At 35.2% G+C, this 16,032-nt stretch overlaps 2 protein-coding genes across 4 annotated transcripts; both read right to left on the minus strand.

Annotated features, from left to right (window-relative positions):
- Positions 1–2,402: 2,402 nt before the first annotated feature.
- Positions 2,403–7,548, minus strand: LOC110697057 (pentatricopeptide repeat-containing protein At3g54980, mitochondrial-like). Of its 3 annotated transcripts, none has more exons than XM_021874395.1 (3): positions 4,657–7,548; positions 3,368–3,555; positions 2,403–2,715 (listed from the first exon to the last, which is right to left on the minus strand). In XM_021874395.1, the coding sequence occupies exon 1, from the start codon at positions 7,293–7,295 to the stop codon at positions 4,734–4,736; it is 2,562 nt and encodes an 853-aa protein (XP_021730087.1). In that variant the 5' UTR covers positions 7,296–7,548; the 3' UTR covers positions 2,403–2,715; positions 3,368–3,555; positions 4,657–4,733. The 3 variants fall into 3 exon arrangements, with proteins under 3 accessions (XP_021730087.1, XP_021730086.1, XP_021730085.1); XM_021874394.1 differs by having other exon boundaries at positions 2,802–3,555; XM_021874393.1 differs by having other exon boundaries at positions 2,403–3,555.
- Positions 7,549–8,132: 584 nt separating this feature from the next.
- Positions 8,133–15,084, minus strand: LOC110697058 (O-glucosyltransferase rumi homolog). Its single transcript, XM_021874396.1, has 6 exons — positions 14,505–15,084; positions 11,278–11,894; positions 10,353–10,545; positions 10,057–10,121; positions 9,736–9,946; positions 8,133–8,806 (listed from the first exon to the last, which is right to left on the minus strand). The coding sequence occupies exons 1-6, from the start codon at positions 14,676–14,678 to the stop codon at positions 8,444–8,446; spliced, it is 1,623 nt and encodes a 540-aa protein (XP_021730088.1). The 5' UTR covers positions 14,679–15,084; the 3' UTR covers positions 8,133–8,443.
- Between the last annotated feature and the right edge of the window lie 948 nt (positions 15,085–16,032).

Raw genomic sequence — 16,032 nt, forward strand, 5'->3', positions numbered from 1 at the left:
TATATATTCACAATTTGTTGTGCGCGGCCTGCTGTACCGTACGGTAGGGGTTACTTGACTTACTCGATTAGGGGTTACTCGAGTTTCCGGGGTTACTTGAGTTACTCGGTTAGGGGTTACTCGAGTTTCCGGGGTTACTCGAGTTTCTCGGTCATGGGTTACTCGAGTTGTTGGGTTACTCAAGTTACTCGGTCAAGGGTTACTCAAGTTGTCGGGGTTACTCAAGTTACTTGGTCAAGGGTTACTCAAGTTGTCGGGGTTACTCAAGTTACTCGGGCTTAAGTTACTCCTGACCGAGTAACCCCTCAAGTAACCCCTAACCGAGTAACCCCTCAAGTAACCCATGACCAAACCCCTCAAGTAACCCCTAACTGAGTAACCCCTCAAGTAACCCCTGACTGAACCCTTAAGTAACCCCTGACCGAACTCCTTAAGTAACCCCTGACCAAATTACTCGAGTAACCCCTGACCGAACTCCTTAAATAACCCCTAACCGAGTAACTCGAGTAACCCCTAACCGAGTAAATCGTGTAACTCATGACCGAGTAACCCCTGACCGAGTAACTCGAGTAACCCTTGACCGAGTAACTCGAGTAACCCCTGACCGAGTAACCCCTCAAGTAACCCTTGACCGAGTGAACCCCTCAAGTAACCCTTATCCGAACCTCTCAAGTAACCCCTGACCGAATAACTCGAGTAACCCTGACTGAATAACTCGAGTAACCCCTGCCACACGATGTGGCCTGTTGCACCAAAAATTTGCTGTTATATATTCTCTTTTGTATTGAATTCCTATTTGTTCTAACCTAGAAATAAAATGGCATAACTCTACTCTATAAATGAAGCTACAAGCTGCTACAACTATCATGATTTTTTTTTTTTTTTTTTTTTTTTTTTTTTGTGTGTGTGTGTTTGAAGAGCCACAAGGGCGGATGATGAGAATCGATCTAAGAAACCCTTAAAAACCAGGAAAGAAACTCTAATTACTTGAGTTATCCCTTCACTCTCACTATCATGATAATTTGACTTATGCGTTTGCTTCCTATAACAAGAAGGTAATGCAAATGAGGCCATATTACTTTATTTTATGACAGTGTAATTTATATTTGAGATCAACAAGGAAAATAAGATAGAGTTTAGAAGAGTGAATCACAAAAGGAACAACAATAAGATCAACTGATCAAATATATATAAAAAAAAATGTGACAAAAAAAGGAGGCAGAATGACAATTTGCAACCAAAGGATAGTGGTTAGTATTGAGGGTATGTGTATGATAGGTCACAAATTCAAAACTCTCCATCTCATTTGTAACTTACAAAAATTTATAATGCCTTGTAATTCATTTGCTCAAAAAAAAAAAAAAAAAAAAAAATCACAAAAGAGGAAGGAGTAGGAGAGAAATAGAACAGTGAATTAGAATGGTTTCTCACTAATTAATTTCCTATCCTAACTATGGTTGCAAATATAAAATGAGAAAGTTTCTCGTTGAGATAAACGAATACATTTATCTCAGTGGCAATATTGTAAATATTATTACATTCTATTTTTTTTTTTTTTCAAAAAAATATCATCTTCATCTTCCTCCTCCCTCAGATCCTGAATTCATGATCCACCATCATGGTTTCTTCCTCCTCTTTCCTTCCTTCCTCACCCAGCTATACCTTCGTTCATCTTCTTCTTTCTCCTCCAATCTCAACCCACCCTCATCTTCTTTGTTTCCTTCTTTAAGTTGCTTCAACGGAGAACACCAAATCCAACAAATTCTAAAGAAAAAAAAAAAAAAAAAAAAACCTAAGGGGAATAATAGCTAATCCTAAAGAGAAGGTGTTTGTCGTTTGTTTGTGATTTTCGTCCTTTATTGATTTCACCATTGACGGTGCTCATGAGCTTATTCATCTTCTTGCTCCAATCTCTATTGAAGCGGCTATGAAGCTTCAATTCCTTTCTTGAACATGGCTAAAGGGCCTTATTTTAAAGGTAAAATGACTAAAACACCCGCTAATATATTTTCAAGTTTATTACAGTGAGAAAGTTGGATTTCCTCATATAAAATAGAGTTAAATGACCTTTGAACCTAATGCTAAGCTTAATTTTGTACTTAACTGTTATAATCTTGACAATGTGACAAAGGGATGTTCAGTATTACACTTATCAATGCACAATTTTGACCATGAGTAAAAAATAAAGGACAAATTAACATATTTGTCTGAATTCCACCTCCTACAACATGTTTTAAATACCCCCCTTTTTTTTAATTTTTTTATTCCTTTTTTTTAATTTTTTTCTAATCAACTTTTTTATTATCTTAATTTTTATTATTAGCTTTGGTTTTTAATTCATCTATGATTCATATGTATCCTTTGTATAAGAAGAATGGACAAAATGACATACTAATTTATGATGGAAAAAAAAGTTTACTCAAAAATCAAACTTTATATGGAGTATGTGAAACAAGAAGTGAAGTGAACAGCAATACAGTAAAACAATTGAACACAACTTTGAAATTACAAATATCTCATATCATTTACATTGTACACTTTTCTGCGCAAGACTTGCAGATTTGCAGCAGGTAATTACAATAATATCTAACCAGCATTATCTAATAATCATTTTCTGGTGTAGAGAGAATCATATAGAGCCTGTAACACCTTCAGCTAATAGAGTATAGGATAATACCAGGCCAAACAGAAACGTCGTTTACCACCAGAAGAAACCTGAAACAAGTACACTTCATTTCATCAGCTTGTAATCGAGTATATTCACAGAATTAAGAATACTAGTAAAGCATAGTACCACTTACCATCTAAAATTAGCCAAATCCCTCCATTGTTGGAAAGATTTAGAAGGAAAATGGGAGAGTTCCTTTCCTTCCATAATATCAAACCAAAGTGAAAGTTTCCATAGTATTAAAATTGAATTGCAAAATCAGTGTGATTAACTATACCCCTGGAAGATGGTAAGATTCGATTGACCCCGCCATCCAGCATGATGACATACAATTGTTTTCAAGATGAATTTTGAGGTCTGTTAGCGTTTCTTTTGTGTGTCTATTTTGAGAAGGGTTGGTACCTACTAAATGACTAGTACTTCGGCAGAGCTAGTCAATAATTCAGCACAATCAACCAGATCAGGGTAGAAATTTGGAATTGAGATGGGGCAATTTATTTAACTATAGGTTTATGGATCCAAGTCAAGAACTACTTTATTCTGGTCATGTTATGTTTTTAGATAACCTTGACCAATGTTAACTCAAAGCTGAGGTAAAAATAGACCATATAGTAGCAGTCAAACTGTAAGGCAAATGCAGCAGCAAATATGTCTTGTGAAGAAAGTTCTTAAAAGGCAGACAAAACATAAACATCGCACCTCACTTAATGAAGATAGCTGTCTGCCAGACAAAACAAAGCATGCCCATATCTTTTTATAGTAGTCTGATTCTCCGGTTAGTCAATTACTTGTGCTTGATCAAGCTGATGGGAGTGTAAACTTCTGTGATATCTCTCCATCTTCATTCTTCTCGTACTTTGCTGATGTGAGTTTCCAATTTACTTTTCCTACAGAGTCAGCATACAGGTCATTAATTTTAATATTGTTAAGATGGTGCATCATATGTAAACTGGAAAGGAATTTAGCAAAAGACTTGCAGAATTTTTATAACAAGTGATTATGATTTCACATAAAAGCTCTGAAAACTTGGACATGAGGGAGCTACAAAAAGTGAGGAGGGGTGGAAGGTGATACTTCAACCAGGTAAATTTGCACACATATTCCAGGGTTAAGGACTCAAATTGTATAACATTCCGTGAATAACCCTTAACAGATGGGCTCAGAAAGATTCGACTGAAAGATTCTAGTACAGGATCCAGGCTGAACAATTATGCACTGAGCAACAAAATGGGAATTTGAGTCAGCAGCACCTGTGTATGCAAGCCTGACGAACAGCTTACTAAGCATGAATCTGGCATGTTATTTTTTAAATAAATCAATTCGTAGCTATTAGCTAAGAAATCGTACATGTAATTGTAGGGACTTAAAAATAACATGTCTAGATTTGTCTTCATAGTCTATGCAATTCAAGTAATTAATTCATTCATATGTAAGCAGATTAGACTAGCACACATAATAGAATTGCCTTTGATTACAATATACAGAAGTCAGCAGAGTAGTGAAGAATTAGTAATAGGAGCAGGAAACCTTTGAAAAAGTGAACACAATCTGCCTTAAAATTTGAATCAACACTATATCTTCATCATTATAATCAAATAAGATACGATGGAGATCCTAAATGACAGAGATAATCTAAGAGTTGCACAATCCTCACACCCATAAAAATATATAAAATGACACTTCCTAATAACCAGTAAAAAATCAACTCTAACCGCGAGGCTTTAGACTTTTCTAGAGCAGCTATGACACAGAGCTCGAAAAATGGCATTCCCTCCACCCATGGTGGAAAAGATATACCTGGGTAATTGTACAGTCTAGCATCAATATAATAATAGGATTTATTGAAACAATTGACAAACAGTAGCTATTTTGTTCAACCTCCTATTTAGTAATTTACCCTTATGCAAAATTTTTATTATTACACTAGTAATGCAATGATGCTAAAATGCAAGGCTAATAATAGTAAGCAGAATATTCAAGCACATTACCTGTCTGCAAAGTCTCCAAAAAGCTCATGCAAAGCAGACCACATGGCCTCTTTGCAGAATATAGGTATGTCTGACGGCTAAGAAATTGAAGTCTTTGATAATTGGTAACTTGGTTTGAAATTTGCGTTCATGAGAAAATCAAGAGTCATTCTATCTGGACTAAGACCTCTCTCGAGCATTTCATCGTACATTTTGAAAGCTTCAGGCAAATTACCCTCTTTAAAATACCCGGCAACCAAAGCATTATACATAAGGGAGTTAGGAGTCGCTCCCTTTTCTTCCATCTCTTTGAAAAATTCACGTGCATTTTCCAGCTTGCCTTTCTTACACAGGCCATTCACCAAAACTGTGTAAGTGATTTCATCAGGCATGATGCCTTCTGCTACCATCTCAGCATAGAATTCTAAAGCTGATTGCAATTTATCTTCCTTCAGAAGTCCATCTATTAAAGTGGTGTATGTTTTCAAATCACAAAATATCCCTTGTTCAGTCATTTTCTTATGAAACGAGAGAGCCGCTTCAATGTTATTTATATTTCTATAACCACTGATCATGGAAGTATAAATATATATGTTTGGAGACAACCCTGCTTCACAAAATTCATCAAAAAGTTTACACGCACTCTTCATGTCCCTTCTTTTGCAAAAAGCGTCAATAAGTGTGCCATATGCGGTAATATCCAATTTAAGACCCTTGCTTATCATCTCATTGAGCATTTTCAAAGCAAGATCAAAATTATTGCTCTTGCAGCATGCATTAATTAGAATTGTGTATGTGAAAACAGTTGGGTAGACTCCTTTCTCGCTCATCTCATTATAAACAGAAAATGCAGAATCCAGATCACCTTCCTTCAATAATCCATCAATAACCATATTGTAAGTCATGCAAGATGGTATGAAATTATCTTTCTTTATAAAATTCTCTAGTAGATTCCTCGCATACGATGTTTGGCCATGTTTGCACAATCCATCAATAACAGTATTGTAAGTGTAATCTGTACAATCAATCCTTAGGTGCACCCTCTCATCAAACAACTTCAAAGCTTTCTCTACCTCGCCTTTCTTGAAATACCAGCTTATTAATATTGTTAAGGTGATAGCATTGGGTTTCACACCCTTAGCAATCATCTCAACATACATGCTATGTGCCATAGCGGCGTTTCCTATCTTACAATAACCATAAATTAGGTTGTTATAATTAACTACATTAGGTCTGATTCCACATCTTATCATCTTATCCCAAATCTTTTGAGCTTCATCCACCTTGTCATCTCTACAAAGCCAAGATACTAATATGTTAAATGTGGATCCATCAGCCAAACCAGATTCAGCCGCCTTGTTAATCGTATCATAGGCTTTCTCCAATAACCGACCTTTCAGAAACCCTTTAATCAATGAATTAATATTATAGACACTGGGTTTGATACCCTTTTCAGTCATTTGATCAAAAAGCTCAGATGCTTTCTCCATATCCCCCTTCATACAACATCCATCAATTATAACTGAATAAGTGGCTATATTTGGTGTAAGTTCATGCTCAGCTAATTTAGCAAACAAGCCTAAAGCACTCTCCAAATCACCCGATAAACAATACCCCTTTATCAAGTTCGTAGCAACGACCAAATTCATCGGTTTTCCATCTGACATCATTTCATCTTTCAGTCTCAAAGCTTCCATCAAATTCTGCTGCTTCACACACGCGATAATAGCTTGGTTGTAGGTACCCGCAGAGGGCACAAAACCTTTCTCTTTCATCTTCATCAACAGCTCACAAGCTGCATTACAATCAGGTTTCTTACTAACAACTCCAACAGCACAACTAAACACGCCCGGATCTAATTCAACCCCCTTATCCTTTGCTAATCTAAAATATCGCTCCGCCTCACTCAGCTCCCCATCTTTCAAGCAAGCCCTCATCATCAAACGAACAGTAGCATTATTCCCAACAAAACCTCTACAACACAACTTATCATACAACTCCCTAGCTTCTTTCATCATATTCTTCTGAAACACTAACACTTGAATAATATCATTCACATATGACACCCACACATCAATGTTATTATCAAGCATCCAATTAAAACAACTAATTGCATCATCAAATCTATCAGTTGCAAGATATCCAAATAGCAAGTAATTAAAATCTCGCGAATCTAATTCGAAATCAAACCTTTTGGAGCAATCATTGAGGCCTTGAATCATAGTAGTAGCATCAGGAAATTTCGGGGCTGAAACCAATTCTTTCACCGCCGATTGCTGAAACTTTAAACCCCTCAAATTGTGCAGCAATAAACAGAAAGACTCAACCCCATCACCAAAACCAGGTTGATTTTCAGCCCATTTGTAGTATGACATTGCAGAGGGTTGGTCCTTTGAGCTCAATAATTCAGTTGCATCATCAGACTGAGAAAGATTTGTGGGATTTTGATGATTTTGTGAGATGGGTATTTGGGAATTAGCCTCGTTTAAATCATTTGAGATTTGGGATTGGTTTAATGATGAAGATTCTGAGACTGGTTCCTGGGTAATTAAGGGTTCTGAAGAAGATAAGAAGGTTGAAGATGAAGATAATGGTTTGTGGGTTATTGAAGAACGCCATAGATTTGATGAAATTTGCAGAGATTTTGCTAAATTTCTCATCTTTTTGCAGGATGTTGAGCAACGGAGAAAATTAGTGGTTTTTATGAACCCTACTCTTTTTCAGGGAAACAAAATTGAAGCAGTGCTGTTGTAGTGCTATTGTGAGAGTTGCGAGTGATGAAAAGTAATGGACCGGGTCTACCCGAAAAGGAAGTGATGGACCGATTCTGTTATCCTGCTTTACCTTTTTGGTTTTTATTCCCTATTTTTTACGAGCATATGTCATATGATACGAGTAGGTGTAATAAAGATGGTTGTGACTTGTCGACCTCGCATCAATTTAGCCTAATCAGCTATTCAACTAGCCACTTGACGTGTTGAATTACAGTATTAAAAAATGAATTAGGCACGATTGAGGTCCACTTATTATCGGGTCATGTAGTATTATATTTGCATGGTTAAGTCAAATTTCACTTGCCTTACTATAGTTTATCATGTATTCATGTTGGTCTATGTCTTACCAAGCATATCCAAAACAAATGTGGATTAGGCATGGGTTACAACCCTACATGCACAATACCATTCCTAACCTAGGCTTATGATGTGCCGAGTATTTTTCTTGTTAGGTTGTGTCATATTTAATTCATTTTTTTGGTGCAAGTGTCATGTTTAATGCATACCATGAACATCAATCTTTCTTTTATAGTGTGTGAATAACTAAAGGTTTACACCACAAAAAAGAAAATAACACAAATTAGTCATACAAGTATTAAACAAACTTCTTTACTTAGGCACTTTGAATATCAACTATTTCTGTATTATGTATTTATGTATGTCCATATAACTTTCTCATCTAAAACCTTCTGGCGTACCATCCAAATTTGAATACAAAAAAAATAAAAATAAAAATAAAATCATAATTTCTACTTTTATTTTACCTACATTTCGTAATAAGCTAAAGTTATGTACATCTGAGTGTATCATCTGATTCGTTGAATCATTTTATATAGGTAGGAAGAATAATATGGAGGAATAAAATTTCCAGTCTCACTAAAATCTCTACATATATCTATCTAGTGTCGTGTATAGTCTGTAAATACACTCCGATGATAATAATAACAAAAAATTTGAGCATAAAGCGCTTGGTCTAATAAATAACAAGAACTTTTATGATTTTCTTTTTACCTATCTAAAGCGTAAAGACCTATCTATTGCTGTTGAGTTCGATTAGACCAGTAATCTTTCTCCCACTTTTCTACCTGTTTCACTGCATTGGTTTTTTTCCTCAGAAAACCTTGAAGAGCAGCCAGGTCATAAGGGGGCGGCATGCTGCATGGAGCTGTATCTGAAGGACCCTTCACCAGAGATTGCATCATAAACTTCTTCTCTGATCCCACTGCAGGGCACGCCATAGTCTCTGAACAAAGCTCGACAGCATTTTTGGATATTGTGGGCTTGAATTTTAAGAGCTTAGAATATTCAGTAAGCAGATGCAACATGTAATCATATACATAGTCCATCTTCAAATCTTCTAGAATGAAATTGCTGGCAGTCTTCCCAATGGCCTGGGCCTGATAAATACATGAAACATTAATTAAACAGATTTCGAGGTTTAAACTAATGCATTTTCATCCAAATTCATTGCAGCACATGACAACCTCACTAAAGACTGATACATTAGTTTTTTTGGGGGGAGAACGTGATATCAGGATTAAGAAAGTAGCGAAGTCTGCTTAAGCAATTAGCAGTCTTTGCTCCTAGTTGAATTCTAGTAGTTAATAACAAAAGCTGAACTGTTAGTTGCAAGAATTACTCAGATGAGTATTTGATCCATGTTTAAGGTCTCAGTTTCATCAAGCAATGACAATTTCTGAATTTTGTGTAAGATACAATAGTTATGCTCCCTACATCAAGATGGAACACTAATGATAAAAAATAATAATAATAATAATAATAATAATAATAATAATAAATAATTAAAAATAATAAAAAGAATAAAAAAAAAAAAAAAAAAGTGGGGTTGCTAATGACCTTTGGTACATCATCTTGCATAGTGTAACAGGTACGTAAAGAGAATATATTGTGATTACAGATTTTCTAGTTGTATTATGAAACATTCTTTCCTATCTTTGTCAGCTCTAGCAGTTTTAGGTATCTTAGATGGTTAACGTAAGTCCCAGGTCTAGGGAGTAGTGTATATTGTTGCACAACTCTGCATAATAATCCAAGTCAATTGACAAACTTTCCTATGAGTTTACCAATATTGGAAATGAAAATTATGTTAAGACTGTTGTTCAAGGTTCTTTTAATATGCTTGGAGGACACGCACACATCTCCCCGACTCCACTATCTTTCTATCTAATTACTCTGCTCAACGAGATCCCCCTTGTGCAACATTTCTGACTCCTATCACATAGACACCAACTCTGCCATTTATATTAAGTTTGAAAGTCCACATCAAAGGCCAAGAAATTAATAGAACTTTGTATAGAAGGTTTACCTTTTGCATGTGATTATTCCCCCATTCAACAGCGAACTTAATAGACCTACACTTGTCGTCCACACTGATAGGCCAATAGTGCTCCAAAGGCATCAAACTTCTCGAGAAGAAGTCATAGTACAGTGGCTTCATTATCAAAGCAACAGAATCACATGCGAGGATATACTTCTCGCTGACTGACCATGCTGATCCTTCAATGTAGATCTTGTATCTAGTCAAGACATACAAGATATTCACCAAATTTGAAGATAGTAGATTCTAGTAAAGCAAGATCATTCTGAGAAGCTAGGAAATCACTCATGAAATATGCATGGCATGTACCTGTCTACGCATTGGCTTGCCAAGTCTGACTGTTTAAATCCTTGTTGTGCTTCTTTACCCCAATCCTGCACATTTGTTTTTATGGAAAATTGTCAGTAGGATGTTAATTCCCATTCTGACTGGTTGAGAAGTAAGATTAAAATCCTATTACCACTATAGAAAGCTATCCTATGATACAATTATCAAAACTAGCACTAGGCACCAAGAATCAGTAATAACTCGGAGTAATTGCTAGTGTGGAATAGTGAAAGAAACTTACAGCTCCTAGAAAGAACAAGACATTGGAAATGTTTTACCTGTATATACAAGCGAGCATTCCAGTCCTGCCTGTCAGTGACATTACACTTGAGAAGGTCCATCCTGTGTGGAGCAACAAAGGGATTTCCTTTCCAGAAAGCATAAGGCTCTCTCTCCTCAAACTTCATTCTCTTGTTTCCTTCTTCTAGGTCCTTCGATAAAAACTCCCATGGCTTCATGTGAATCTCGGCCCTACGTACAGATAATGTTCAGTACTAAATTTCATGTGAAATAATTAAGATATGAAATTGTTACTGCAATTCTGGATTTCTGGCTACCCACATTTCTTGTGTATCAGCAGCAAACTGGCAGCTGTTATGCTTATATGAGGATTGAAATATATTAGTGAAACTAGGATATGGCTAATCAGCCAGTATCACTCTAAAAAGCATTACTGCTAAGTTTCACCAAATACTAAGAAAATTTCTTGATGTTAGAACTGGATTGTACAAGAAAATTTCATCATCTATTTAATTTATCTTGAAAAATGAACATTGAACCAAATACTAATTGAACCAGAGGCAACCTAATTGGCCGCAGCAAAGTGTTGAGAAGGTAACAAGATAAATAATTGCATGATTGTAGACCTTACATAATGCAATATAGCTGTAAAAGAGTCTAATGAAAGTATGCAGCAGGTACCAACCTAAGGTGGTTTAAAATATAAAGATGTAATGACAAAGATATTAATGTTTGCCAAGGTGAAGCCATTAGGCTCTGGGAATGTGTTATTGAGCATCATAAATTAGGTCAAGGTCAAGTAATACAGCCATCCTGCCCAATCCCTCAGGAAGTGAAAAAGGTTTCCAACTCAAAATAAAAAGTCAGAGAACATATATTCACCACATGGAAAGTAACTTCTATATTGAATCGCAAGCTTGTATTATAGCAACATAAGCAGCTATGGAAAATTTGTAAACTTACCATCCCCAAAAGGACCAATCAGGGAATACGATGTCCCATGTTCTATCATCTCCGCAATAACGAAACAGCGGAGGAGGAGCCCCATTATTGGGATGATGAAAGCGTTTAGCTATTACTGGCCAGTCAACACAATCAAACATGAGCTCTAAATCTGGCACTCTACCAGGGTACCTCCTTAACAGCTGTAAAATTCCCCAGAGGGTGAAAACATCTCTGGTCTGCCATGACTTTTGATATCTCTCAACATAGGCCTTTCCACTAGATATCACCAATCTGAAATTGGCAGTTCTTTTAGCTGCCTCCACCATATCTCTTGTTATACCGTCCTTCTGCCAAGGCCGAAGATCTTCATATATCCATCGAAAGTATTCAGGGCATGTGGGAGGAGGAGGAGCATCAGGATCCAACTCTAGTTTTTCAGGATAACCTGCTGGGCAGGTTTGTGTCATGTTATCATCAGAACATTGAAGTGGAATTACAATTTTTTTGTGAGCCTTTTTGGGTGTCTCAGAGGTCGTGTTGTTAGAGTTGGTATATTGTGAAGTATCTGATGTTGCCATCTGACTACTTGAAATGACAGATGAAAAAGCTTGCTGCGTGGATCTTTCAACATTAGACTGCAATCAAAACCAAGATAAGATACATGTTAACAGTAAGATACTGGGTAAGTTCAGAATGAGAAAAATATCAACCATAATTAGATTAGAAAACCATCACCAAGCTAGTGCATATAGTAACATTAGCAGAACTTTCATTTACGAAGAAATATACACTAGTCACTGGACTCACTGCAACTAGTTTGATGAATTGGACATCAACAAATAATTTATCTTCAACAGGAGTGAAGGCTTTTCCATATGTTAGCTTAGGCCCTTAGGGGGCCTTGCACCATGGCACTTGAATTCAATATTCATACATTCCAAGTGGGAAAAATGAGGTTCATGAATAACTATAATATGCGAAATCTCCATCTTCAACACCAACTTTTAGTTTTACAGATTGACACTACAATTCTTGTTTATCAAAATATGTATAAAATGAAATGCAACTTGTACCATCAGACAATCAGTTACAGATTTACAGCCACTTAACATATTTCTAGTTTGTGATAGGGGATTCACAGCGGAAGCTAATTCGTGGCATTTATATCATATAAATGTGATGAAGTTACTGTTGGATGAAGATGATTAGGTACCATATGGTATGCACAAAAGGTAAGCTATGAACACTATTTATAATTCTAATTGACCTTTGCAAATATTAATTCTTTGAGTTCTTTTATCGCTTTTAGGTTTTTGGGAATGCAAGGAATCCAATCAATCCAGTCATGTTTAGAGCTCCAATCTTGGCTACTTATAGACTAGCAATAGAGTGAGTTAATTTGTATTTATTCAATTACTTGAATACGTTAAATAGTGTTGGTTTACCAGGACACAAACAAGGGACAATTCTAAATCAGAGCTTACATACATTTGCATTGATTTTGTCTTTTATATGTACTTCACACAAGAAGCATGAAACAATAGTCATACAGTACCATGTTCCAAATCTAGAAAGTGTTAACCATAAACCACCCCATGTTAAGTAAAGTTTAAAATACAAATTAATCAGAGTAAAATAAACCGACACTGTTTCAGACATCTTGTTTATGTGCTAATCATGCGTAAACTATTCCATTTTCTCTCAAAAATACGCTACTAATACTGGAAATTTCAAGATAATGTCGTTATGTATGAGTTCTAGAGTCAATGATCTGTGCACACTGCACAGTACATGGCCTCCATCGGTTCATGACATCACACTCTAACTAAGAAAATAATTGTCCAGATCTTTAGAGCACTAGATTATCAAATGTCATTACTATATTTGACTATCAAATATAGTTAAAAAAGATGTGGAAGCATTATTAATAATTGAGGGTCTTTTGGATCACTACTTTCACTAGATTGTCAGGAAATAATAAAAATACAAAACTTTGGGAATCTGTGAACAAGAAATCAATTAAGAAATGTAGGGAATAAAAAAAATAACCAACCACTGTACTTCCTAATACACCCTCATGAAATGCAATTTTTGCAAAATACACATGGGTGCTTTAGTATGTACTCATACTAACCAACAAGTAATTTAACTAATCTCATTTACGTCATTGCATTACATAACTTACACCAGTCCAATTTTCGTAGTGATTTAGATTGTACTCGTACTAACCTACGAGTAATGTTGTCTTAAAAAATATGGAGTAGGTAAGAAAAATTCAACTTTTATTAGTTTGCATTCACGCTAACATACGAGTAACTTTCATCAATCCCGTGATTCTCGTTTTAGAGGTGTTTGGTACCCGAAACAACCCAACCTAGACTAAAGTAACCCAATCCAAAATGCTTTAACCCAAACCTGATCGATGACCCAAATTAACACCTCGACCCGTCTACATCAATGCATTTAATAACTTCTACCCGTACTACAATGTTACGCATGCTAGTGTGTTGAGTGTTTGGTAGTTTGGTACTCCGTAATTGGTTTATTACCGTTTAACGCAGTACAAAACAACAAAGGGGTAATAACTATGAGTCCACGTGGAGTCAAACTAGCTAATTAAGTTTTTTAAAAAAAATTGGAAGATCCACACTATTTGTCCACGTGTTTCATTGAGTTCCTCATTGTGGACCCCAGTAACCTACTCCACGCAGCAGATCTCGGCCATCTTCTTCCCTCACCACATTCTTCTCTCTCTTCCCTAAAAAAAGTACTCCTTCCTATTTTTAAAATTAAAAAATTCTAAATTTTTATACGACGTCGTTTAACCTCTACAGTCACTAGTTCACACCGTTTTGGGTGCAACTTCTTTAAAACGCAACTCCAGATTCTTCTTCCAATCCAATTTCAGGTTTTTCCAACATTATGTTTACTAACACACTTGTACGAAAACTACAATTTTAATACAAAGTAAACAAATACGAAAACTACTCCCGTTTTTTATTAATTGCAACATTTACATGTTCGGGATTACATATTATAGTATTACTATTATCAAGTTTTTTTTTAAAGAAATATCAACTTTTCATAATATATCTTTCTACATTAAAAAAATAAATAAAAATCATACAGAGTAATTTAAATGTTTTTTGACAGAGTAATTTAATTAAAATTTCGCACTAAAATCCGCCAAACAAAAACGTTTTTAATCAAAACAGATAAAAATAAAAAGAAAAAGAAAGACTTACAGAGTAATCAAGGAGACGAGTAGAGAGGAAAGCACCGACGAGAAGAGAGAGAAACAAGAAAACAACGATCGAAGATCTAGCAGGAGAGTGGATCAATGGCCGAAAAAACATCTCGAATATCTGCCCAAAATACCCCGATTTACTCGATTTATTCACAAAATTGCCATTCATCATCTTACATTCGAGCTGAAGAGCATCAATCCCAGAAATCAAATTGAGATTCAATCAAATTACGATTAAGAAAATTATTTGAAAATAATCAACCAGATCAGAAGAAACACAAATAAAAATGAAAGTGATTGATTGATTGAAAGAAAGAGGAAGTCCGTGAAGAAAAGGGGTGGAGTGAAAGAGTGTAATATATTTGACGAAAAAATGGAAAGGAGAAAGAAACTGTACTAGAGTGGAAGAACGTGGAAGAGGAAAGAAAAGAAAGCAGAAGTAAAAAGACAAAAAAGAGTGAGAAATTGAAAAAAAATGTAAAGTGGGGTATAGTTTTTGTAATATGGTTTGTCTTTTTCCTTAGATGTTTTAGTATGGGTTGTTAGTGTCAATTATTCAAGTTATTTTGGGGTTAATCAATTTGGATACTAATGGGTTTGTTATTCACTCTTTTCACTTGTGTGCTAGTAGGAAATGTAATTTATATGATATGATTTTAGTTTAATTGATTGGACTTGTAATTTTATGTCTTGGTGATCACAATAAATATATGTGAATAGATACAAACGGAATTGATTTAAGCTTAACTTGCTTGATTTAATTGGAGATTAATTATGATTGGTATTATCTTATCTTCCCCTGCCACTAATCACTATCAAACATTTTCTTTGATAGCTTGACTGATTTGTGACTAAAAAAATGAATCTATCTCATTTAAAGTAAAAATGAAATCTCATGCGAAGTATTAAATTAAATAATAGAAAAATAAATAAAACACACTTATATACAAGGGTAATTATATAAGTTCAGTTCTTAGAGAAATAAAGTATACGCGTTAAATATATTTTAAATCGATATAACTTCAAAATCAATGTCAAAATCAAGTACTCTGATTAATGTTTGATTATTTTCATTTTTGGTTAGTTTTGTTATTTGCAAATTTATGAAATTTACATACAGAGTATCATTTTTCTAAATATAATTAAAGCCTTTAGTATAAATTTTATATAGTTTAGCTTGTTAAGATTGTTGTATAAAAGAAGTTGATGTAAATGCACAAAAGGTCAATCACCGCACCCCAATTCTACGAAGATATGTCATAACCATTAATGTTGGAAGCATTCTAACATGTTTTGTTACGTTACTAATGGAAGAAATTGATTTAAGTATGTGTTTTCTGGGTTTTTAGGGAGGTGTTAAATAGTTTAGTAGTAGTAGTAGTACATGACCTAACTACATGCTACATGTAGCCATGTAGTGGCATGTAACGGGTTTATTCTTAGTTTAAGAGCAGCATTAAATTCGATCGGTCAGTTGAATACTCGATCGATCAATCACAACCCCAAATTCTAAGGAGTTAAGTCAA

The sequence above is a fragment of the Chenopodium quinoa genome, unplaced genomic scaffold (genome assembly GCF_001683475.1).
Source record: "Chenopodium quinoa cultivar QQ74 unplaced genomic scaffold, ASM168347v1, whole genome shotgun sequence".
In the NCBI taxonomy this organism is placed as follows: Eukaryota; Viridiplantae; Streptophyta; class Magnoliopsida; order Caryophyllales; family Amaranthaceae; genus Chenopodium; species Chenopodium quinoa.